At 40.6% G+C, this 26,473-nt stretch overlaps 1 protein-coding gene across 16 annotated transcripts in view; it reads left to right on the top strand.

The window, feature by feature from the left end:
• Positions 1-26,473, top strand: part of LRRC56 (leucine rich repeat containing 56) — an 86,272-nt gene that overhangs the window by 41,437 nt on the left and 18,362 nt on the right. For 15 of the 16 annotated variants that reach the window (XM_064513213.1, XM_064513204.1, XM_064513211.1 and 12 more), the window contains 2 exons: positions 1,338-1,425; positions 9,148-9,208. In XM_064513213.1, the coding sequence (XP_064369283.1) occupies positions 1,338-1,425; positions 9,148-9,208 (149 nt within the window). Of the gene's footprint in view, positions 1-1,337; positions 1,426-4,971; positions 5,049-9,147; positions 9,209-26,473 lie in introns of those variants that run through there. The other variant, XM_064513214.1, reaches the window with a different exon arrangement.

The following is a 26,473-nucleotide window of genomic DNA, read 5'->3' as shown; positions in this document are numbered from 1 at the left end:
TAGCAATTGTATCACTATGCAAAGCCTCAACTCTTTCAGGCAGTTATTGTGACACAAGAGCCTTGGTTTTTCATCTCTCAGGCAGTAGCTCAGATCCCTCCATGAATCACTAGCCATCAGGAGAAAAGGGTATAGTTCCCTCCTGGGCTGTTCGATTTGGCTGCTGCATGGCAGGGTCCACTGAGCACTCAAAGCTGATGCAAGGGAGGTGGTGGGACACACAGCCGGGATCAGGGAAGCAGAGGAGAGAAGAGCTAGGATATGAGGAGGGAAGTATAGGGGGAAGGAAGAGGCGGGAGAGAGCTCCTTTTTGGCATTAGCGACCTGTGAGATTGTTTTAGCTGCTTGTGGAATTGCAGCCCGGTGTCTTAGGACTTTACAGCTGTACTGTAGTTTTTACCGACTGTCCTAGAACTTCCCTCTCTCCTCTGTGTGCAACTTTTGCTTGTGTCTTTCCTCATGCTTACCTCTGCCAAGTAGGTCACATTCTCAAGTAGAGTCTCACAGGCTTTTCTTTTGGAAGTGGCATGCCTGGACTTTGGTTCAAGACTCCCTTTATCGTTCCTTGTGATTAGCCCAGAAAAAGGGCTTGGCTAACCTTATGTTTAAATAAAGCAAAATGTGTGTGTACATATCAGCAAAGACTTTAGGTTATTTCAGGGTAGAACATCCTGTGATGAGGAGCCGCATTCACTCTCTCCGCTCCCCTTGCTTAATGCAGCGGTTGACCCTCTCATTAAGATTTTGCAAAAATAGTGTAAGATTTTGGATGCTTGCTTTTACATTGCCTAATTCTTTTCAAAGGAGTCTGTATTTCTTGCAAATGGTGTTCTGCTCTTTCAGAAAAGCAAACCTCTCATGACCAGCTTGAGCTAAAATTATCTGTTCCTTTTAGATGGTTTTGGATTATGAGACTAAAAGATGGGTTTTGTTGAGTTTTACCTAGTGTCTTTTCAATTACAGGTAACACTAAGGGTAACATTTCCTATCTGCTGAGGATTCGTACAAAACTTACGCAAGATTTAAAGCATGGTCCTACTGTTTAAATGAAGTTAATTAGCATCTAGGTTTATTGGCAATTTGCAGCTTGGATTTAACCCTCAGCTTTGACACCATAAGCAACATAAAAAATATGTGCAAACTAGAATAATTCAGAGCTGCTAGGAAGAACGATCTTTGAATACTAAACTTCTATTAATGTGATCATGCATCTAGACGTTTTGACCTGGAGTACATGCTGACAAAGCACTGGTTGAAAACCTTTCTACACCTTTTTGCTTTTATGCCATCTGATTCATTGCTTGAGAGTACACATATATCTCTGCTTATCTTTACAGAAAGCTTTGGCAGGGGTAGAGGATCTACAGCAAGTGAAGGCCCTAGAGATGCGAGTAGATACAAGAGAGAAGAGCTTGGGGAATTTTGGTAAGAAAATACTTTATCCTCTACTTAACTTCTCAGATTTAATTTAATTGTTTCTTGAAGCAGGATTAGGGACTCAGAAATCAGCAGTGAAGTACTTTCCTGCTAGCGAGTTCTTGAAACATGATCTACCTGGTACCTTGATCTGTTTTCTTCTGTGAGATGGTAAATAGGACTGTGAACAATATCTGCAGTAGGATGAGTGACACCAATTCAGTCTAGTGCCAATTACGTTGAATGAATTCCTCTTGAATGACATACCTCTAGGCTTTAAATGAGCATTTACTGGTTACCTTGCTCTCTGGGGTGCTTGATGCTTCCCTAGTGAGACTAGCCAAAATATAGTTTGTTTGCGCTGGAAAATTCCCCTGTGGCTGAGGAACTACTGGTGGTATCAGGCAGCAAATGTTGCTAGCAGTCTGTGTTTGCTGACTGTGCTTCTCCAGCACAGCTTGATAAGGCAGTTAATATGCTTGAGGAAGGTCCTATAGGTATGTCATTCTGAGCTACGAGAGCCTAATGCTTGTGACTCTTCTCTTTTGCTTGCTGTACTTACTTTTGCTTGCTGTACTTGAGAAGTAAGGAAGTACTGAGGAAACTTCTTGTATAGGAGAGTTAATGCTGAGAATATGAAAGCTCACTTTTTCACAATTCTGATAGTCGTTTCTGTGAGCAACACATGGATTCCCATCACAGCTAAGTGGTTCTCCTGCCTATTACCCTACCATTGGAGGGTAATATTTTCTATGCCACAGGCTGTCGCACCCCCAAAAGTGGGTGCTGGTATTTTCAGCAAGTGGTTTATTTTCATGGGCAGACCACCAAGGTATGCAAATAACTATAACATAACAAAACTGATCAGTTTTTGTGGGCTTCTTGATGTTGATTTACCAAGAAGGGTTAAGAAGGTACAGTGAAGGGACTTTTTTCTTAAATTGTATAGCCACTTTGTAGTGGTTATTCTATTTATTTTGTAAATAAGTCTTGTTGTGATAGGCACTTGAGAATTTAAGGTAAATTACACTGGTTTCTTTCCTAGTTCATAATGTGCCCAGCCATATTTCCTCCAGTTGATAAGGAAATCTCATTATGCCATTTCTATCAGCGCTCCAAAGTGGTGCTTCCATTTCTATGTCATTTCACATTAGCTGTGACAAGGCGGCAATATGTTTTTACCTTCTTTGTGACTTTTGTGTTGTGGGATTATCTTAAATCTGTAGTCCCCTCCATTTCCTCTTTTGAACTTCATTTTACCTTCTTATTCCTCACATGCTCATACAGATTGCCATTAATCTTGTAGATTTCCCAGGGTATTGCTGGAGTGGAAGAACAAAAAGTGTCTTCACACATCACTGATCTCTCTTTCTCATGTGTCCCGTGTGCTTCCCTTTCTTTTCCATTACTGGAATAAATCCTTTTCTCTCTGCTTCCTTTAGGTAGGCTTTTGCAGCTTTTACAGAATACAGATCCTCATTCCCAAGCCACAGACAATTTTCATCTTGTTTATGTCCCACCATTTGCACCAAGAGTTGGCCTTTGGGGGCTATAAAAACCCACAGCTGCAGGTCCCCACTGCTTTTGAGAATAACAAAACATCAAGGCTATCCTGAATATTCTTTTTCTGTTTTTTTCTGCTTGTTTTGTTTTTTCTCTCTTTTTAAGTGCATTTCTGCATGCCCCTCTGTGAAAACCTCTTTGAAAATGTCAACAGATGGCTAGGGCAGAAAGCTTGCCACTTAACATTTCCAGTGCTCACCAGTTACTTGCAGTTTTTCTTCACCTGACAGCTCCCCACAGCTGGTTTTTAGGCACATGGAATAAGGCCTAAATTTTTAGGGGCATCCCAGGGCAACTTGCACCTTCAGTGGGAACAGTGTAAGAAAGGTTGCCATTGAAGGTGTCAGGCTTGCTGCATGCTCCTGGCTGGCTGGCTGGCTGCCTGCCCCGAACCAGGGCACTGCTGGCCATGCAGGGTCAGGATAGACAGTATGAGTGAAAGAGTAGGATAAGAAACAGGAAAACTGAAACAAGAGAAGTTCCAGCTTGAGATGAGGAAAAGCTTTTTCACTGTTAGGACAGTCAAGCAGTAGAGGTATCCAGAGAGGTTTGGAGTCTTGATCCTTGGAGATTTTCAAGATGTGACTGGATAAAGCCCTGAGCAGCCTGGTGTGATCTCACAGCTGACCCTGCTTTGAGCAGGAGGTTGGACCAGAGACCTGGCTGTCCCTTCCAGCCTGATTGCTCTAGGAGCTAGTATTTCTATTGGCCTTCTGCACCTGACTAATTAGCTTTCTTCATAGCCTTAATCGAGTCGCTTAACCTTGTTCTCACAGTATTCCTCAGCTGCAGAAAGCAGGTAACAGCATCTTTACCATCAAGAAATTATTCCTTGGGGTGATCAGTTTGCACTTGGTAAGCAGCATTTTTTTTTAAACTATTGGTTAACTAGCTGGGAAGTTGTAGCACATTATGATAAAATAAGTTGTGCAAGCTCTTAAATGGTCAGATAAGAGCTAAAAGGTTCTAGAATGCACATAACTTCCTAGTAACCTGGAACCTGGTGTCACTTGAATCCCAAATTTACACAGCAAATTCCGCTTGAAAAATGTTTTAATATTCTCAGCCACGTATGGACCATACCACAGCATCCAGGATGCACGTTGCCTTTAGCAGGATGTACAGAGAAATTTGAAGTGTTGAGGATTTTCTTACAAGAGTTCCACTTTGGGATGTGATGAACTTTAAAGCATAATCCTGTCAACCTTTCCCAAATTGTCGGGTCAGCCTTCTGCACAATGAAGGGACATAGCGGAGAGGAATAATTATGTTTCCTAGGGAGAGGGTGTGTGCTAAAGCACTGAGAGAGTGTTGTTAAAATGTTTTCATGTGATTGGTTTTAAAATAACAAAGAGCTTCATGCCAGAACTTGAAATTGAGCCTTAGTGGGGTTTTGGGTAATTGCTGAAATCTCCAGCTATTTGTTTTTGCAGTGCACCTTGTTGAGTGACAGACAAAACATTGAACCTTCCTGGCAAGTCTTCCTTCCAGCTTTGTGGAATTTGGATTTACTTCTGTGCTCCTTAGCTGCATGTAGCCTTCAGTTTATGCTCAAGCAGATGGGCTATTTCCTTTTTATTAGCTTATCCCTTCAGTTTTGATTGCTGACAGATCTGGGACCGTATTCATGACCAGCTCATAGAAATCCCTGTTGAAAGTAATGGTGGGATATAGTCATTTAAGACACTACATAGTTCTCTTATTTCTAAGTGATTTTAATAGCTACAAATCAAGTTACCCACAATGCTGTTCACTGGTACTTATTCAATTGTTGCCTTCTGGCAGCCAGGCTAAGTTGATTACGTGTCTGGAGACCGCTGCTTCCCTTTGGTGAGGCAGCTGTTTTCTGGTGCAAGTGAGCTGTAGAAGACTCTCTTGCTGCTTGGCAGAGAGAGTCTTATCAAGGAAAAGCTCTGCTAAAGGTTCAGAAATAGGCATGTGTTATTTTTCTTATGGGGTTGGCGTATCCATTTCCTTCTGCTCTGTTTTGCAGTATTTTTTAAGATCCGGAGCTGGGGGACTTTTCTGAGAAGCTTGTGTCGCAGTGGCAGGTGTTCATGCAGTCTGGGGTAAGCCTGTGCCGAGGTTGGAGGCGCGACTCCAACCTGTGTATTCCTGCCCAAGCTGGCTTCGATTTAGCTCGTATTAATAAAGCTCACTGAGAAAATGCAACAGCACAAGCTGCAGCATGGCTTAGACAAGCTCTCCAGGAGCCACAAATACTTGGGCAGTGAGTTTATGTTAAACCCTGTGCTGGTGTGCTTTTTTTTGTGAGAGATTATAATCTCAGGTAGCTAGACTGAAGCTAGCTCAGATTTGCCTCCACAGGCTGCAGTCTTATCTCCGTTTACACTGCCCAGTTTCCCCCAGAAATGTGTGGAAAAGTCGCGTTTAGAACATGCATGGAAAGAGCGTCAAGGTGATTTGTCTTGTGTGATCACACACAGTGTAAGCGGATTAATTAGCTTGTTTAATTTACATATCTGGTTGGTATTGCTAGAAGAGCGCAGCCTGTATTCACACACCTGTTTCGTACTGTAGGATCAACATAGCATGCAGGTTGCCTGATGCCAAAGCAAGTAACTGTCAGTCATGTCTTTTGTGAGCATTTTTCATTAATTCATGTTCCTGCATTCCAGGAAGCTTAAGAAGTCCAGCCACAATTATTTTTGTCCAGCAGTAGAAAAACAAGATAGATGGTGCTGCCTGAAGAAAGCACTGTAATACAAACAGCGAGGATTATTCATACAGGTGTTACAGCTCTTAGAACACAGCAAAAACAGTATCCTGCCTGTTTTCTCCCTCGTTCTAGTTTGTTATGTAAATGGTGCCTGCTGTACCAAGGCAGCTCAGAAAGACAGCCTCATTTCTACTCTGCTCATGAAGTGCAGCACTTGAGGCAATGCTGTTGAATGTGCATCTATCACTTTCATTCGGCAGTGGAGTTAGCAATCTGCAAAATACTCACTAACCCTAAATATAGCAGCTCCAGGATAGATGTCTGCAGGCTTTTCCTCAGGAATACGCATTGTGTTGAAGAACCAATTTAATATATTAATGAAAATATTCTGGGTGGTTCTTTGATTTCAGGACTGTTTAAGAAAAAAAGTGTCAAACATCTACCTTATGCATTGAGTTCTCTTTACTCTTTATCCTAGTGGAACAAAAACTAAATAGTACAGTAGCATAGTTTAACACTGCTGCATTGTTCTGTGATTTCAAAGCCATCTTAAGCAAAAGGCTGCTTGGTGAAAGGGAATCTTAAAAAGAAGAGATAACGTTGCTACCCATTTGTGATTCTCAGTTTTGTTTTGTGGTCATCAGCATTTTCCTGGACTGCTTTCCTTTTTAGAACAAGTTATGTAGTTTTAGGATAGTGAGAATGGGGAATATGTTGTTGAGATTTTAAAAATGAAATATTAAGTCAGTATTGTTGATATTTTAGGGCAAGTTTGTTAATAAAAGAGTAAATTGCATCATCGGTCTCAGGAAAATATGCTGTTAGCATTAAAACCGAGAAAATTAGAAGCATACAGCTGAATTTGCTTAGGACACTTATTTTGTTGTCTTTTGCAGTTTTTTGTCTTTAACTTTCTCTTCAAGTCTCCAATCTATATGTAAGAAATTGAGACTACAAATCCAGCAAAGCCAAATGGTCAGTGCGTTCTTAGCACCAAACAACAATTACATATCTAATATCTATATATACCTTCTTACTTTAGTCTACTCAACAGCCCATTAGAGTTAAAGACTCTTCGAGTTACCAGCGGTAGATTGTGCCAAAGCACAATAAAATTTCTGAGGTGGAGGACTGGGTTACAATAATAAAATAACCAGATGGGAAAATTGGCTCTTTGGCCAGTCGCTCTGGCTGCCTCATCCTGTACCTCTTTGAATCCTTTCATAGATTCCTTACTGGGCTTTTTTTTTTTTTTTTTTTTTTTTTTTTTTTTTTTTTTCCTCCTTCTGAGACAACCCTAAATGCATCAAATGGATTTTTTTATTATTATTCCTGAGCTAGTCTTCAAAGTCTCTCCATTTCCCTCATTCAAATCCTCTGCTAATACCACTTTTTAAAACCTATTTGCTTTATAATGCTTTACAATACCCCTTGCATGCTAAGCCTTTAACTCTTTGGTTGAATCTGTGTGACAAGGCAATATACTACAAAAATCAATGTGGATGATAATCACTCCCAAATAGCATTAGATATAGGTAATCCTTCTACTAAACCATGATTTATTGAAATATTCTGCCATAGATACTGTTGTCCTGTTTGGAGAAATGAGATGAACAACATGACCTCCTTTTAAGCCCCCCCAGCTAATACCACTTTTTAAAACCTGTTTGCTTTATAATGCTTTATACAGCAGCCCTTGCATGGTAACTGTTTAACTCTTTGGTTGAATCTGTGTGGCAAGGCAGTATTACCCACCCACTGCTGTGGGACTGAAGCAGCAACTCTATTCTTCATGCTCTTTCCTTTGACACCTTAGGTAACTCCTTTAATCTCTCTATACTTCAGGTTTCCTATCAGTAGCATGATAGCTTTTTTTTTAATCCCCTACATTTTGTCTGTGTGTTTTTCTTTTAGAGCACTGATTGTATCTAAGGAAGCCTTTTGCTCAGTAGCTAGCATGACTGCCATGAACCATTAATAGAGAGCCTGGTATCCTGGGCCTGTCAGATTGCTGGATTGCTTTGCTGCTATATTCTGTACTTGTTTGACATGAGTGCATGTTTGCCTTTGCAGGATGAGGATGGTGTGTTGTTATTTATGCTCTGACTTTTATATATTATGGATAAATGATTAAAAAAAGAATAAAAATTTCCACAGTATTACATGTTTAAAAAATTAAGAGCTTTGCAAAGAAATGAAGTTAAATATTTGTAGTATAGTACAAAAATCAATGTGGATTATAATCACTCCCAAATAGCATTAGATATAAGTAATGCTTCTACTAAACCATGATTTATTGAAATATTTTTGCCCTAGATACTGTTGTCCTGTTTGGAGAAATGAGATGAACAACATGACCTCCTTTTAAGCACCCCCACTTTTCTTTCTTTTTTCTTTTTTTTGATCTTGTGAGAAGGGCTAGCATGATTTTCTTTTTCTGGATACTGCTAAATCATCCATGCCAGAGAGAGATTACTCAGAGGGCTCATAAAAATAGTTGTTGAGAATGGATTTTAGTGTCTTAGCAATGATCCAGTCTGTCTAAAATCGGTGTTCCCTCTACGTGGTAAGATAGTATGGTGGAATATTTTTGCCAGATCTGGGTAAACTCTGCTGGTGCGAATGGGTAAAAGTTTGCTTCTTTCAATAGCAAATGTTTCCTGCAGCTTGAGCTTGTATCCGATTTAATCCATAACTTGGAAAGATTTGGTTTGTGGTTCAGAGCTATCCGTTGAAGCGACTGAAAAGAGAAAGTCTCTCAAGAATAGAGAAAAGCATTTGTAAAAAGTAATAATAATGAAATACTGGGTTTTTTTGTAGATATAAAACTTGTACAATGGAATAGTAAAGAATGGATCACATCCACAAAATAGGAGTAGGCAATGCTTAGGAAAAGAAAAATAGAGTTTGGGGGACCTCCCTGCTATAAAAACGTGGCATAGGAGAGAGTGCTTTTGTTGTTTGGCTCAAAATTATATTTTGAACAAGTGTTACTTACCTCTGTATCCATTACTCCATCACTACTTACCATCAAATAAGTAGAGTAGGATTTTGAGGAGAGAAGCAAAAGCATCATATAGGTATCACAGAGGCAGATACTTCATGGACTACTATGCTATAAAGCATTCTTTAGCTCTTCGGGATATCACTCAGTTAGCAATCAACAAGGGTATTGAATTGGACCGAAGAAAACACAGTTGCTACCAAGCCAGTTTCTGTTGTTTGTTTGGAAAGACACCATATCACAGTTTTCAGAGAGGCGTTCCAAAAACTACAATTCTACAGTCATGCAGACAATACGTATATGTTGCAAAAATGCAAAGGCTAAAATATTTTCCTAGTGAAATAATCTCATCAGCTTTCTTAGAAGAGGTCCAGCAGGTAAGAAACGCATGTAAAATGAGATGCTTAAGCTTGTTGTAATTGTCAAAAGTTTCCTTTATTTTGCTACCAGGTCTGCAAAATGCTTCTTTATTCTGATCCCATAGGTGCCTATCTACCTAACCTGAGACAGCTGAAGCTGAACAATAGCTTGCTGGTTTCTGTGAGGTAAGAAATGCATAACTGAATAAACATAAAGAATAACAGCGTTCAATTTTATTTAAGTGATAAAATCTTCGTTTGCACTGCTTTCATTTCTTCTATTTCCGCATGCCTGAATAATGGATTAGGTAATGAATATAGACTCCACAGCCTTGTAAGTTTAAGGACAGGTTCTAAGCAGGTATAAATCAGTGTGGTTGCAATGATGCCAGCGAATTACCCCACAGCCTGCCACCGGAGAAGTGCCTGCCAGGCTGAAGTCTGTGGGAGCTTGCTATAAATGTGAACAAGGTTTCACCTCTAGTCAGGAGTCAGCAAGCCACCAAAAGGAACCTGCTTCCCGGAAAGATATTTCTGTCATTTTTGTTGAGCCTCCTGTCTGTGTCCTGACATTTGGGTTTAAGAGCGTTTCATTATACGCAGTAGTCTATTCTGTACATGTTGGACCAGTTCCTCAGCTGATGAAAATCCCCTTGCCATCACTGAAGTCAGTGAAGTTGGGCTGATTTACAGCTGCGATGGATAAAACTCTGTCTCTCTGGCTTGCTGAGCGCTGTGAGAGCATCACACTTCTTCTCCAGGAGAAAGAGGGAGTTGCGAGGTGTGGGAGGCTATAAAGGAAACCCTCTAAGGGAGGAGACAGCACCGTCTGCGCTCTCCTGTGCTGCTGTTTGTATTACCTCTGATGAATAATGGATGGTGGTAGAGTTCATGTTGGCAAATGGCTATGTAAAAGGCCATCTTTGCGTTAGACAGATCTGCGCTCTGGTTTTATACGGCTACCTACTAACTTTGTGGGACAAATAGTCATTTTACTTGTTAAAGAGAACATGTTCCCTAATGGGAAACTGCAATAAATTCTTCTGTCTTGTGGATGATCACTAAAGTAGCTAACAAACTTCTGGTTTTTATTAGTGGTGATCAAAATGATCGAAAATAATTTCAAGATCCTTGATTGAGCTTATAGTAGTTGCTAGTAGAAAAAAAGGGGGGGACAAAATTGGGCAGATTTGAACTGACAGCCGTTATGAAAATGGATAACACAGAATCCCGGAATGTCATTTGTTCTGAGTCAGAGTGTAGGCTGTGTTCTCAATCATAAATATCCTCTGAAAGAGGGACTTTAAGTCAGAGAAAAACAATCTTTAGACAGTGGTGTTTAAAAATTCTACTTCACCATTCGCTTGTCACATTTTGATCTCATTTTTCCTCCTTCTGATAAAGAGATGGAGGATTTGCAGTCTAAAAATGTTTTCCCCTTCTAGTCCATAACATGTAAAAGTAACGAAACTACATTGCTGCAATTATTTTAATGGCAACCAACCACTGTCGTAAACAGGAAATTGCTGCATTATTGCAGTGGGGGAGGAAGTAGTGGGTGAAAGGAATTATATTTTTGACAGTATCAGAAGACATTTCATTCATTTTATTCTATTAAAAAGAAGAAAAATCAAAAAGGGATTTTTGTTTTGGTCAAAAAGATCTATGCTCTCGTAATGTGTCAGTGGAAAATGTTTTGACTTCCTTCTGGTCCTTGAAACAGGTGAAGGTTGGTCTCAAGATGAGTTTTGGTTTGATCAACTGTAATATAAGTTTTGGCTTGGATATCAGGTCTAATAATGTAACACTTCCCAGGCACGCAGGCCCCAGAAGAAGCAACCCACTTCTCCTTTAAACAAGTGTGCTTTTTATGTGCCAATTCAATGCGATTATAGGGGAACAGGTAAAGGAAGAAAAAGAAACTGTTAGCCTTCCCAGACCTGAACTCAGGCAGCACAAGACAGCAGCAGCTTTCATTTATTATTCCCATTTTTGACAGTCTGTCATTGATAAACATAAATCATTTAAGGGCACAGTCCATGCAAGCACAGCCCGAGTACTTGAACTTTATTTTTGGACATCTGTATCATGTCAATTTAATACCCATTAAAACAACATTGCTATCATGGCAGTGTCTGCTATAGCTAATGTAACATAGCTGGTTCCGTTCTGACAGGCTGTTTTCAGTTACTCAAAAAAGTCTAGAAATTTCACTTCTGAATTGAAATAGTCGATGCCTGAATTCTGTCCAAAAGGTGATTATTTTGTTGTTTTTGACTAAAACCCCCCTAACTATCTAAGCATGATATAAAATTGTTCTTCCTTCTCTATAAAAGTAATTCCTGTAAACCTTCTCAGCCGTAAAGTCAGCATCATTGTGGCTGTAATTTGAAAATGGGCAACAGATAACAGGAAATGTCTAGTAAGGACAGCTGGAAATTGTTTGGTTTACCAAAAAGAAGGTGAGGACACAAAAGCAGGGAAAAGACCAAGGGTGTTTCATATATAGTCAAGATATTAAAACCAGACATTCTTTGCATGCTATATTATATGAAAAAAATTGTATTATGGTGAATCATTATGAATGAAAGACTGTCAGTGTATATTTGGAAGTGGGTGGTAATATGGCATGCTTGCTTTTTGTCACTTTGTTTTGTTCTTTCTTATAAGGTAGAATTTCCTATTTATTTTAGGATGAAAAGGAATTAGAACATCACTCTTTTCAATTTGAAAATGAGGAAAGGCTTCTTTTGATAATAAAACTGCATATAAGGAGTTGTCAAAACAAGGACTTAGAATTCTCACTTTGCTTGCTGATTTTTTTGAAGTGCTCCTTCCTGTCTACCGGACATGGAAGCTGAAGAAATGCTGCTTTGTGAGGAAGCTGAGGTGTGTGTTGCAATCCGTTATTTGATAGACATCAAAAAAGGGTTGGTCTGACAGGAGTCAGGGTGCTTCTGTATCTTCTTTTTCTGTGGGAGAGCAAGGCTTGCTAGTTGAAGAACAGGTGGTTTTGGATATTGGCTTTTCCTGGTAATTCCTGAAGGAGTGTGGCTGAGCTAATTTAGTTGTAAATTAACGCTCTCTTCCCTCCTTCCCCCCCCTCCCCAAGATTGCATTACTTTTGACTACTTCAGACTTTGAAAGCCAATATGTAAGTGCAGGATATCATTATTAATTATTTCATTTAATCCAGGAGGAAAATAAATCCAAGTGTATTTGCAGATAATCCATTTTGGCAGCTGAAGGGGAGTTCAGGGGGGTTTATTTTTCTGTTGGCGCTTTCCAAAAGGGAAACAGCTCTGCAGAATCTAGTGTAGTGTGGAAAGGAATTACTTCAGATTCTTGCTAATTTGCTACGTTGCGCTAATTTTATGAGGTCCTCATTTGGTGACCTTCACCCATCTGCTACCAGCCAAGAAATTATAGATTTATGAACTGAGAATTGAGGAAGAAACATGGAACCTATTCTGAAAAGTGTATGTTAAAGACTGTCAGTTATGATGACGCATGGTCCTTGTCTTGGTAATGATTCCAGGAAAAGAATTATATTTCAAGGCCAATGAATTACTACTTCTACTTTGGCATGTAGCCTATATATTTTTATCTTAATGCTTTTATTCTCAATTCAGGGGTGAATGAAGAGACCTGTTCAAAAATGTTAGATAAATATCTTTATGAAAGACCTTTTAACTCAGATATGGGAATGTCAGGAACTGGTTCCCATGAGTTTGTAGCAGAAGCATGGTTTTCCAGACAGACTTCTGTTTCACTAGCATTTGTTTCCCCACTTCAGCTCTACATATTGCAGCCCAGCAGAAGGCTGGTCGGCTCCCAGGGCTGCTTCAGCAACTGTTTGTAATAGAGAGAGGTGGTTCTTTGTGATTAAGAAACTGAAATTAGCTTGTTTACGCATATATTTTTAAGTCAGATGAGCAGAGACTGCAGAGAGCACGGGGACCAAAGTTAATATGAGGAATGTAGTAAAAGCAAAGCAGATTTTCTTAATCCAGATAGACTTAAAATTTTCTGTGCTGCAGTCTGTATCGCATTCAGTTCTTGCGCTGTTCTTGTCCTGTTGCAAAAAGATTCCCACTCAGCAAGGGGTGGGTTATCCTCACCCGTCTGAGCGAGTCAAGTCATTGTGGGAGAGGGGAGATGAGAAACAGATGTCCTCAAGGTTCAAACAAGCAAGGTGCAGAGTGCACTCAGATTTACAACTTTTCATGCTTTCATTATGAGTCTTAGGATGTGAATGGATTTTCACCAGCTTTTGGAGCACCAGCTCCAGCTGGTGCACCGGCTTTTGGAGACAAGAGCGGCTACACAGGAATCTCGATACTTGCTTTTCAAAAAGTTTCAAGCCCTCTTTAGTTGTGCAAAGACCACTGAAAATGTTAACCAAGTGACTTGAGTGAGGATTTTGCTGGTGATTTCATGACTTTGAGAAACCAGAGCCAAAGCAATTCTTTTGTAACTAGGAGGAAGGGCTTTAATGTTTAAAAATATTTTTGAGACCTGAATCATGATCTCTGGGCATTTGAAATTAGCAGTATTATTCCTTGGTGCTCGTCCAACCCAGATTTCTGAAAGTAACAAGAAGTCTGGCTTCAGTGGAGCTGCTCACATGCTGAAAACTGAACGTCCATCCAAATGCTTTGTTGGATCAGAACCAAGTTGCTCCGTGCTGTATATGACTAAGCTGTAATGTTGGTCACCAAAAATCTGAAGTACTCATGGTGGTGTATGTCCAGGCATTTGCTGTTTGCTGGATAGTTTTGAATAGAAGATATTTAGGGGCATCATTCCCCTTAATGTTTTTTCTTCCTGTCATTTTCACTAATTCCTTTCCTTGCTATATTTTTTCCAGTTTGTCCTTTTTTGTTCTGCCTAAGGACATTCATATTATTGATGCAAAGTAATGACTTTGGGATAGAAATATAGCTACTTTCAGCTAAGTGGATTCTCTTCAGTAAAGCACAGTTAGCCAGTCTGCATTAGGTTCCTAGGAAAAGCTGATTGCTTTGAACATTTAATGATTCTGGGTAGACCTCCCCAAAGATGCCTAGCTCTCCTTTGGCTAGGAAGAAAATCTAGTGCTCCCGTCCTTTCTCGTTTTAATTTCACCAAGTTGGGTGCCCAAAGTAGATAGTGTGAATGTCTTTTTGGCTTGAAATGTCTGGGAGGCTGATGGGCTGATTCACCAGCAAGGGAAGCTGCACTTGTTTTCTGTAAAAAAAAAAATACACTGTTCCAGTTCTGGAGCTCAGGCTTTCCTTTATTTTGCAGCATGCCTAGAGGACATCAGAACACGGCTGTGGTCTTGCAGTGTCTTTGCATGGTTCTTGTCTCCAGCACGCTACATAAAGTGTAGCCTTCCCCGGTTGAAACTTCCCTTCAAGCTGTTTCAGGCTCTCTGCCTGTCAGGTGCACAGGGCCTTTTCACCCCATATTCCTCAAATCTGTGGTTCTTTCTGGTGTGATAATTAGCTTCCCTACTGGGAACAGTATAGTAAGATTATATATAGAATCAGGTTTAGAAGCGTGGAGAGCCTGTTTTCAGGAATATGTATATATAACAAGAGAACAAAGCTGCGTGTTGTGCAGCTTTCTAGGTAGAACGTGTCTGCTCACTCGCTTGCCCAGCTGCCGGGAAGCCTTGCATGCAGTTTTCTGTAAGGAACACAGTTAGGAGGCAAGTCATATCACTACAGCTCCAAGTCTGAAAGTCTTCTGTTCCTGAGGAAGTCAGTGGGGAGAGTCTAGCATATCCATCTCATTTTAACCAGAGCAGAGAGACTCTGCGCTCATTTACCCCTGAGAGAAGGGCAGAGCTATTCCGTGGAGGTAGTTTTCTTCTCCCAGGGCACCACTATCACATTTCTGTTTTGTGATGCGAGCTGAGGTACCGTACACAGAGCATGAAAACCATCAGAAGGTCATCAGGGACTGTCTGGTATACCACAATGCTTTCTGTAGAATAAATGTGACTAGTGAGAGAGCAAAGGAAGTAAATAATAGATAACACATGGAACATGTCTGTCAGTAAACGCCAGCAAGGTGAGGTAAGACCATGATTTAATAATCATTGTGCCCCTTCTCTGTTCACCATCTGAACAGAAGCAGCACTTTTAGTTTATTTGTAAAAAAGAAAAGGTTGATTGACCTTTCTTTTCAGGTTGCTGGTTCTGTGCTGTGCACCCATCTGAGATGACAGTTCAGCTTTTCTTTACTGCTGCCTCAGGCACTGCCTTGTTAACATAACGCTGTTGAATCTCTGAGCAGTAAATACCTCTGCTGGAGCCTGGGGTTGTTTACATGAAACCCTCCACCCCTCTGTGTGGGTGAAATCCTCTTGTTTTCCCTTTTCCATGTACAGTTATCTCCGGGGTCCGGCTTCAGCTGGCATTGCCCAGCCTGCTGTGGCTTATCTCAGAGTGAGCACTTAGTGAGGTGAGGGTGTTCCTTCATCAAGAAAATGCATAGATAAAAGCTTTTACCATTTCCAAAGGGAACCTCTGAAATGATATATTAATCGCGGTTTTGTTCTTACAAATACTGATTGCTTTCAGGTAGTAATTAGCTAAGATGTGCCAGTCATTGTTAATGAATGCGGAGCATCTCTCCTGATTCCAGTCCCTGGGGTTACAGGTGCAGTTTTACTCTTTGAACCAGCTGGAGATAGCAATGGCAGCAGCTTACCCATGGCCTGGAGGGACTCGGTGGCTCTGTGGCTGAGCCACTGGCCCAGAGCTTCCAAAATTTGGTTCAGTTGGTGGGTTAGCCACAGGCCTGCCATGTCGCAGTCGTGTTGCTTGCTTGCTCCCTGTGTTTCTTCCATAGCTGTTGAAAATACAGAGCGTTTCTGCCTCGGTTGTTTACTTTATAAACTCTTCAGGGGCAGACACGGTCATTTTAATGTGTTATATACAAAGCTTTGCCTGATGAGATCATGATCTCAGTTACATGCTCTAGATAATCCTATTGTATAATAAATAAAAACATTAGTAATAACCAGCTGATTTCCACCAGCAAATAAGCACTTACATGCCCAGCTATTAAGGTTTGCAGCTGCTATGTTTCAGCTGCCAATGTTAGGGGTCACTTATGAAAATTGGCACCTAAGTGTTTGTTTTAGTCAGTGATGACAAAGAATGGCTATAATCATCACCTGAGAAAACCCAAAGAATTGGGCTGGGAAGCTGTTGTAATTAGCCTGTTGCTGGTGGAGCTGTACAGCTTTCATAGGCTCCATAACAACCATGGTCCAAGCAGCCATCAGGAAGGGTGTCCTTACAGAAATAGGGAGGAAAATAATCTTAGCACTAGTGTAATGGGTTTGTAGGTTGTTTTGACTCTCTCTTACATGATAGTGGCTTGTCTGCAACTTGTATTTTCTTTGGAAACAGTTATATTCAATGGAAAATTATGATTTGATATTCAAGGTAAGTGCTGATTAACCAAAAAAAAGGGGGGGATATTAAGCTACTTGCTTGTGTTCATCAGTTGATAACTGCCAAGCAATGTGAATGAGTAATGAAGAAATGAATAGGATTTCAGTGCACAATAGGTTCTTATAATCTAATTTCGGTAAAATGGTCTTAGCGTAGGAGTTGATTTAGTTGTTGTTCTTATCTTCTGTGGACGCATTATTGTACACAGCGGACCGGTTGCTATTTTTCCCCTAAGAGATATGCACACTTTTTCTGGAAATTTATTTTGATTTGCTGTTTGGCAAAGCCTTGTTCTTTTGGGCTGAGCTCTTCACAGATTGCATGAGGTCTCTTTGGGTTGGGTCAATCCTTGCAAAAAGAAATAAAGAAATGCCTTTGTGTTTTAGGAAGAGAGGTCTGTGATTCAGAAGGCAGCATGTTACCCATGACACTCCATGCTTGTCCCTAGCAGGTATAATGCGTGCATGTTCTTCATTTTTCGCCTTAAGCTGCACTGTGCGCTTGTCACATGGAGTTGAGAACCTGAACAAAAAGATTTGATAGTAAAACCTACCACCCACTTTCAATACTAGATGTTTTATGAAGGATTGCATTTGACGGAGCATTTGTAGTATTCCCTGGTTTGGACTGCGTTAGCCTCACTATCTTACCAGTCAACTTTCTGCTCTTAAACCTGTTTCTTCTTGCTTCAGAAAGGAATTTAGAGGTTTATTTTGCTGTGTTTGTTGTTGTTTAGTTTATCTTTTTTTTAGTAATTACCCCAATTAAGGTCGCACAAACTTACTTTTCTGAAGGCGTTGCTCTCAGCATCCCAAGGCAAATCCAGTTCTAAAACATAATGTTTGTTCCATAGGAGTTTACTTAATTCTTTTGGTAAAAGTAACTTCTGTTGCCACATGTTACATTTTGACCATATGAAAAGTAAGAATCACTAGCATAAGTTTCCTCCTTTATAGAATAAACGCATTAAAATGTGGTTGCTAAATTATACTGGAGGATTAAAAAAAATGGTATGCTTTTTTGTATGAGTCTTACGTTGTTGTTTTATATATTTAAACAATACAGCCTCCACTATCTAAAGGATGTTCTGTAAAGTTCATCTGTGTAAATAAGCCAATTATGTATATTTTGAGTATTTGCTCAGATGTGCAAATGCAACGATCCTCTCATTATTTTAAGGTGAAAGTGCATTTTTTTCTGACTAGTTTTTTTGGTCAAGAATGAATCACATTGGTTTTATTAAATAGTTTAGTTTAACTGATATTTACCTTGAAATTCACGAAGCATGATAATTAGGGGAAGTCATCACTCTATTTTATACATTAATTAGTATTAAATACCACTCGTAGACATCTTTGTTGATGTTTCTTTCCTTTTTGCATTTCTAGCCTAACGTAATGCTGCAGAAGAAACATTAATCTCAACAGTTTGAAAGGAAACTTTATCTATTTTTTCTTGTTAAAGAAAGTTAATTCATTTCCAACCATCTGTACTTAATGATGACAGATTGTTTTTGCGATGTGTTTTGAGTTGGCTTATCGAAAAATTCAGATACATCAATTTGGAAGCCTTTCTGTTCACTGGAGAAATGTAGAGAGCCACTGAAAATTCCTGGAGTGAATTTAGATTTTGGATGATGTGGCAGGTAGTGGGTTGCCTGTCTGTCTTGGGAATGGTTTCCCTCACTTGCAAGCCTAAGGCCAGCTGACTCAAGTTGATAACATCTGATAAGAGCACCTTTAGTGTAGGTCATAGCTAATGAAAGGTTTTATCCTAGGTTGTGGTCTGCACGGCAGGCTAGATGCTGCACTTACATCCTGCACAATGACTGTTTACCTCTTTTGCTGGGGCTGTCGGTAGTCTAAAAATGAACCAGGACAACTGCAAGGTAGGCAAAGGGCAGAAAACAGATTACGCCGGTGACCTCCAAAGCTAGGAGGAGCCTATCGGTTTAAGGAAGAAGTCTTGACTCAGGTCAAACAGTTTTGTCAGGAGACAAAACTATGATGCCAAATTTGAGAGAAACATGCAGGCGCATTAGAAGCTAGGAGAGAAAAGAAGTTTTGGGGGAATTAATTGCCATTTTCTAGCCATAAAAAAATTCACACGCTGAAGTTGTGACTGTATCTGTTCCTTGCAAGCTTGTGTATGTTTCTGTTTTCTCATTGAATGTATGCACAGATAATAAATGGAGGAAAAGGTACAAAGAAGAAATGGCCATCGACCGTCACAGAAAATCATTAGTGTAGGAGAAAAGTGCTAGATTTAAAGACTCTTGAGAACCTGCCTTTTAGGCACTTTAAATTGCATTTTCTCTCTAGATATTCATATGAATGCCGTTCTGTGGTATCTCTCTTTTTTTTCAGTGAAAACTCTAAAACCGGTTGGTGTGACAAAAGTTAAATAGCAGCTCAAAAGCTAACCCCATTCTTTAACTCTGTGTAATCAATTAGTCTAGAGATTCAATTTTTCTGATGCTCAGAAAAAGTAGCTTTTGCAACAAAATAGTTTTAACATCAGTGAAGCTGTCCACTGATTTAGATCCTTTATCAAATATTCCTTTTGCTTACTGTATAGCATTAAGTTTCAAGTGTTGATTTTAAAGAGTTAGATCTATATTAAATCAAAGTTGTAATATATCTTATTCTGCCAAAGCTCAAACTTGGAACGTACTGTGAAGCAGGCACACAACATGTGGGAGACTAAAACAGTATCCATGCAGGAAATTTAAAATGATGTGGGATTCATTCCTTTAATGTAAATAACTCATTCTGTAACCACAGTTTCGTATATGTTACTTTTTATATGTAAACTTTCAACAGTCGGAATGAAGGATTGCCAAATTTATAGGAAACGTTGGCAGCTCTGGGGCTAAATCAAGGGACAACTGAGATGTGGGAGTGACGGTTTTATTTACTATGTATCTGAACTTTACCCTATTTGAAAATTCAGTTGCTCTTGTGGAATATGTAATGCACCTAGCAGGGTGTAGCATTGGGTATTGGGTTTTACAGCGTCTCTGGGGCACAGCTCCATGTCAAAGGCGGGGCTGGACTACAGTACTTAAAAAAAAGAAATCACGGGCGGTTTTTGGCCTGCAGAACCACACTTTGGCAACCCTTACTCCTGTTAAAATGTAAGAGCTGAGTTGAAGGAACTAATATTTCATTGTTACTGCTCCATTATCTGTTAAAACGCTACCAAGGATCTAAACCGACAAGCAATTTAATGATCAAAAGGAAATTAGCCCAGAATTACGTTATCCTGCCCACGCACACTATAGATTCGTGTGTTAGAGAATTGCTGTTCCTGACTCCGGCTACATCAGCTTTGATCAAGCCCGTTATTCCGCTCTACGTTTTTTGACAGCAACTGAGAACGTTTAAAGCTACATTTCAGGGACTTTCACTTCACTGTGTGTATTAGTTTTAACAGAAGTGAGTGTCTGGATTAACTTCAGCCCAGTTCTGACTAGTTACAGCAGCGCTCCATTTCCTTTAAAAATGCCCTTGTCCTCTTGGTATCAACAAGCACTTTTGTTTTGAATGGGGTACAGTCTGATTTGCAAAGTAAAGTGCTTGCAAGTGGTGTAGCAAGCTTAATGTTGTGGTTGCTACAGTGAGTTCAGTGACATGATGAGGAGAAACCGTAATGTACGAAAGGGTCATAAATAGTAAGATACGAATGGCCCCGAGATGGGACTCGAAGGGACTGGGTTCTTGCTCTGTTGTCATCTTCTGTTTTGAGCCACAGTTACACCTAGAAAAGCGCTCGGGGAGTTCCTCTGGGAAACCAGCACCACTGAAGCCCGTGGAAGACCTGGCGCTGGTGTTCGTGGGATGAGGATTTTTCTGCTGCGGCGTGGAGCGTCTCTGCTTGCAGCGTTTGTCACGGACACGTCTGTGGACTTGCTCAAGTATTCTGCCGGGCTGAAGGTGCTATGTGGGCCTTGGCTCCGGTTCTGGACAACAGCCCAACCGCTTGAATAGCGAGCGTCACTGGCTGCTATAGCTGGGGAGGCTCCTGTCACCTCTTAAGATTTCCATCTTAGAGGAGCAGTGGCCAAAGCACGTGGTTCCTTAACAATTGCCGTTTGCTCTAGCAAGTCCCTGAGGGTGGTTGTAGCTGGCTCTCAGCTCAGCATGACCGTGAAGCTGAGAAGGCAGAGTTGCTGACTGCACAGGGGGCTAGGCAAAGTGTGAAAATGTGAACAGTATCCCTGTTTTAGCACTTGTGCCTCACTGGGCGAGTTGTATTTCCTCCCTAGCGATCGTTTTCCCTGTCAGTGCAATGTGAGGTAGAGAACCGCAGGTAAAAAGGATTATGCTGTGCCTTTGTCCCTACTCCGAACTTGAGACGTATAAAAAGCGGAGGGTGGGGGCCAGGAAAAAAGTCTGAAATAAAACAAATTAAATCCTTTTGTTGGGAGAAATACTGCTGGTGGTATCAGCACTGCAGACCTTGTGGAAAGCAGTGTTTTATTCACTTGAAGGTTGACCCAAAAAAGGCTGGACAACAGAGATGCCTTACTGCAAAGGCCCTTGACAACAACAACTTTTCATTCACATGGAAATCCTTCATTTGCATGTGAAAGGAATAGTGAAAATAGAATTTCACAGACACAGCTGTTATTAAACAAAACTTTTGTAGATGTAAGCTTTCCGTCCAACCTTGGTGACTAAAACACACTTGGCTTCCGCTGATGTTCTTAAGCTTATGAATTGAAAATTACCTGTCAAAGTATCTTTCTTGCTTAGTTTTTGAAGTCTCTGACTATGTTTCTCGCCATGATTAGGAACACTTACTATGGAGGAAAACAAAACCTTGCACAGTTCAGAAGGAAGAATGAGGCCAAAATATTGTGTTAGATTTCCATGGCCTTTCAGCCTAAAAGGAGGCCTCTGGCAACAGCAAGGTGGGACGGGGCCCCTGTTACCTTGCACCTTGGGCAAGCTTTTGCATCTGTACAAGATAGTGCAAGATGCTCACAGCAACCTGCCATAACCACAGTGCACATGCGGTTGTGTGAGGTGCAAGGCAAGGGAGAGCCAGACCAGCAGTTTTACAACATACTGCTGGCTGACTTTGCAAGCGTAAACACAAAACAAGCAAGGCTGCAATACTGCAAAGCAAATCTCAGTAGTCAGGTCCTTGCATTCATAAAAAGTTTGTTCAACTGCAAAAGGACGCTGCAGGGACATAAAGCCATGGCCTTGGAGCTGCTTGCAGGCTTGGGGGCTGTGTCATGGATTCAGTCGAGTGAGAGCAACACATGCGTACAATCAGTTTTACAATTTTGAGCGCTTTACAGCTATTTGAGAGTACAATGAAACTATTATGTGACCTTTCTATTAGAACATGTTACTGATTTAAATAACATTCAGACTTGAAAAGTTTTTACTTCTGATGTCAGACTTAACTGTACAACAAAACCATTGTGTACTGACATATGGACCTGATCACTGTTATCACAGTGCGGCTTGATAAATTCAACTTAATCTCTGTAGATCAGAGATGAAATTTTCTCCTTTATGTTGTAAAGCAGTATTTGGTCACTCTTCTGAAATCTGAATCTCTCTGTTTACCAGCATGTTCATTTTTAGAGTGACCTTTAAAAAATAAATAATATCAGCATCAATCTCTATTTTAGTAGTGTTGCTAGTGGAGATTTATTCAACAAATATGTATGGATTTGGTGAATGTAGGTGAATGATTCTGAAACAACTTCCAAGAGAAATTAACAGTTTTCAAGCTGAATGTTCAGGGCTTGATTCTGCTCAGGGTTATACTGTTGTAAGTGTTTACTAGGTAGACTGAACTGCATGGAATTATTCAAGATTTATTGTGGTGACACCAAGAGCAGAATTTGGCTCCCGAGGTCTGGTCTCCATCCAGCAGAATTTTGGCTCAAGTGAATCAGTCCCTGAAGAACAAGTATCTTGGATTAATGGAAGAACATGTTATTATTTTTCAAACTGTTATTAGGTGTTGTAAGCCAAACTGTTCCCTGCCCCTGTGCTCTCCCCGCAGTTTGGGGGAGTGATGACAAGATGGGAGCATCAAATTTCATGGGAAAAAAATCCTAAACGGTTGTGCACAAGTGAGGAGGATACTGCCAAGACACTTACAGAAACAGAACTGTTTGATGGGTTCCCTGCAGCAGTATATGGAGATAATTGGAGCCCAATTTTCAAACAGTTCTCTTTATTCATTTTCATGAATAAAAATCATTTCTAAGTGCAAGTTTGTAGGTTCAAGCTTGCTGCCTCTGAAAATGGAAAACGAATGAAACTATGGGGTGGCCACCTTAGTTTCTCAGCACTTCTGGACACCAAAAATATGCTTTGGTGTTCACTGTGTGTTCTGCAGGCGAGTGCTTAGGTCTGCGTGTGGAGCAGTTACTCTGGAGGACACTGATTTGGCAGCCTCAGAGGCTGTAATCCTTTGGTTATTGCAGCGAAAGATAACGACATGCACATTTTCACCCAGTGCTCCATCTCTTTGCTTCAAACCTGACCTGCGTGAACCATAGCAGAAGTGAGGTTATATAATTGCTTTGCCTATTAATTCTTTGCACTTTCTGCAAAGTTGCAGGATTCCATGTCACTTGGGACAGGACACTTGTCGGCTACAGTTGGGTTGTCTGTTGTATATGTTAGTGGGCGGTTTCCTCTGTGATGTCCTTTGGTTCCTTATAGATGCTGTTTGTTGTTGCACATCACTGGAGCTGTCCTGTGCTATGCTTGTGGCTTACTCTCAGTTATCACCAGCTTTGTGCAATGTCTCATCTTTTCCCTCTTTCAGCTTTCAAACTTCTCAATCATATTTCTCTACCCTATTTTTGGAATAGATGCTGTCATTTTCTATACATTTGTCTCATGCCTAGTACAGGAGAGTCCTGGTCTCTGACATGCCTTATCAATTTTAGTCTCAGTCAGTGTTTCTTTCTTTGGGGTATGTTTATAATTGTAGTGGATTTTTTCTTCCTACTATCTGAGTAAATTATTGTAAGAACGCAGATTCCCATTAATTCCATTTTTGTTACAGAAGCACTCAGTGTGTCTCCATAGTTTGGGCTGATGTGACCCCTGTACTTACATAAATGAAAACATGTCCACATGCACACTTGCACGCACCCGGCGGTCCTGCATGCTCATCTGACTCCTCACCTTGCCCTAACCCCCTCCAAGGTGTACGTTCCAGATGCAACAGAGCTGGTCCCAGATGGGGCACTCCCATCTCTTGCAAGCTCTTAAGTTCTCTTCTCACCAGTCAAAATATTTCAGAAGTGTTTTCAGAAATGCAGGTGCATGCAATTGTCTGGTCCGGAGCAGCTTCCTTCAAGTTCCTTTGCTCTTTCACCTTGCAACCTTAGAGCAGCAGTGCTCGCAGAGGGAGTTCTCTGTGTGCTAATTAACGGGGGGGATTTTCTGTGATGCTGCAGCCTGATTCACACAAGAGTCTTTTGTTAGTTAAAACTAAAATATTTGCAGATGTGCTTTGCAGCAATAACATCTCTGACTGGAGATCACTCTCTGTGGAAGCAGGAGTAAAGACCTGCGGGATCAGTTGACTGCGGCCCAAAATTTTAGACACCTCCAGCAGCTAATGTGCCCCCTGAATCAGTGAGGAGAACTTTGTTCATGGCTTTAACATAGAGCAAGTGTTCTGTAGTCTGGGCTGGGTGGGAGAAAAAGCACGTTCGTCATCCCCTGTTCCTTACTGCTTTCCTGACTTGCACCGATGTTGGCTACAAAAGAGTCAAATCTGCTGTCCATGAAGGAGACTGGAATTGATTTGAGAGTGTTCACGTTGCAGCATGAATAGTGAAAAGTAATATATTACCAAAAGCTGTTTTTGTGGTGAAACACATTATATTAGGAAGTACAAGACCAAAAAAAAATCAGTAGTGTGTGGTAAAGGAATCGGGTAAGGTCTCCAGTTTTGCTGGCTTAATACACAGAGCATTTATCAGAAGCACTTGTTTCAACAGTACGAAAATAAGTGACGACTTTTATTTCCCTGTGTCCGGCAGCTTAAAGAAAAGAAAATTCTGCACCAAAATTAGCCTGAAATTTGAGAAACTGATCAGTGCTTTAAGTAGGTCATGAAATGAGCAATATACCTTCTTCACATTAGTCATAACTGTCATATTTGAGTTTATGGGTGTGTTGGCCTTGATTGATGGTAGGTTCTGCTTTTTTAATTTGATTTAACTTCTCTCTCATAGGCATGCAGCTTGCAAATCTAATAATAAACTTGGGTAAATATTATTTTGGGAGGCATCTGTTCCTTAAGGAAGACTTAGATCCAGTGTTTGTTTTCTTTAAAAAGTACATAAAGAGTCCCTAGAAGATCTTTTACGAGGTCTTTGGACATGATGACCATACAGGGATGTTATGGTCATTCAGGATAGGCAAGCTTGAATAAGTCCTTGGAAAGAAATGTGACAAGCTGCCATCTTTTTAAGGGCTTATCTGGTCACAGCTACAGTGATGCAAATTGCAAGTATTCCCTATTATCCTGCGGGTTAAGGGACTGAGTAGCAAATGACGTCAGCAGAGGCTGGTCAGTACGTTTGCAGAAGGAACTATGTTTATATGTGAAGGGAATTTCTGTGTGTCTGTGGCTTACTTTATCCTTGCTTCTCAGTACCAGATAGCTATGTCCTGTGTCGGTAGAGGCATGTTGCCTAGATACACAAACTTCAGTGGAGGAATTGTAGCTTATGCCAGTTGAGAATTTACTCCTGTAACATGGAGTAGCTTTAGGCAGGAAGAGAAGTGTTGTATGACTGAGATTTTATATGTCTTCATCTGGGGAGCTTGTAGTAAATATGATGCCCCAGAAGGGAAAACAATAAAAGTTTTAGGCCACGAGCCATCATTAGATCAGTTATCCTAATTGTCTGTACTTCAAAGGCTATAAAACTTTACCTAAAGCACCATATAGTATGTCTAGTGTGCTTGCTTTGACCGGGGTGAGTCTAAACTGCTGCAGCCAGGGAAGAGGTGATCCTAAGGCAGTACCAGTGCCTGGGGCCCCTGCAGTGGTGAGGAAACGCAGGAGTGAGATCTGAATAATCTCTGTGGACAAACCATACCCTATAAGGCAGAAAGGTTAAAATCCCAAATACCTGTTTATATCACCGTAGAAGGACCTTTTCAACCCTATATTTGGCCGATCCCTTCAGACAGGCACCCGGGGATATTTTTCGACGTGTCAGTGCTTTGGTCTGTTATGCAATGTCCCTTTTCCAGATCTGGCTTGTCCCTGGTGTTCACAACAGTGGAGAAATAACAACAAAAAACACAGACAAGAGAACCTGTACCTCAGCTTGTAAAAGCATTCCTTCCCCACCTCTCGAATTGACTGGCTGTGCAGTATCCCTGAAGCATGAGGCTTGTTTAGTCATTTTTGCTGCAAAGCTGCAAGATGCTCTCTGAGGGCAATGCAAAGCTGTTCTTTTTCCCCATGGCCCATAAAGAGAAGACATGAACAAGGAAGCTGTTAAATGTATTCCAAGATCAGAAGGGACCCCGTGACCGTATTCTTTTATCTTCTGCAATTTTCCCTAGAAAGTGCATTAAAGTATGTATTATTAAAGACAGCTAATCCATGTTTTTGAAGTCCAAGAATCTCAAAAACACCAGGTTAGTCTCTACCTCTGGTAAATTGTTTTTGTCTTTAATTGCCCACTGTGTAGTTCTTTGTTATTGAGATAGTCTGATGTCTCTGCTAGAGTAGGGAATTCTGGGCTGTGTTACAGTGATGGGTTTGGGATCTGATGAAGAATTATATTTTGTTTTACAAATGCAAAGTTGGCCTTATGCAACTTAATGTTAAAAAAGATGGAAGGCAGGTAAGTCCCCAGTTTGATTTGCTACCTTTTTTGCATTTTCTCTTTCTACACTTACACCTCTGCAAAGTCAGCAGGACATTCCACATGCGTGGAATTAGGCAGGTCAGTATGTGCTTTTCTGGATCAGGACCAGAA

This window comes from Dromaius novaehollandiae, chromosome 5 (genome assembly GCF_036370855.1).
Source record: "Dromaius novaehollandiae isolate bDroNov1 chromosome 5, bDroNov1.hap1, whole genome shotgun sequence".
NCBI classification, from domain to species: Eukaryota; Metazoa; Chordata; class Aves; order Casuariiformes; family Dromaiidae; genus Dromaius; species Dromaius novaehollandiae.
This window is presented reverse-complemented; position numbering and strand designations above follow the sequence as displayed.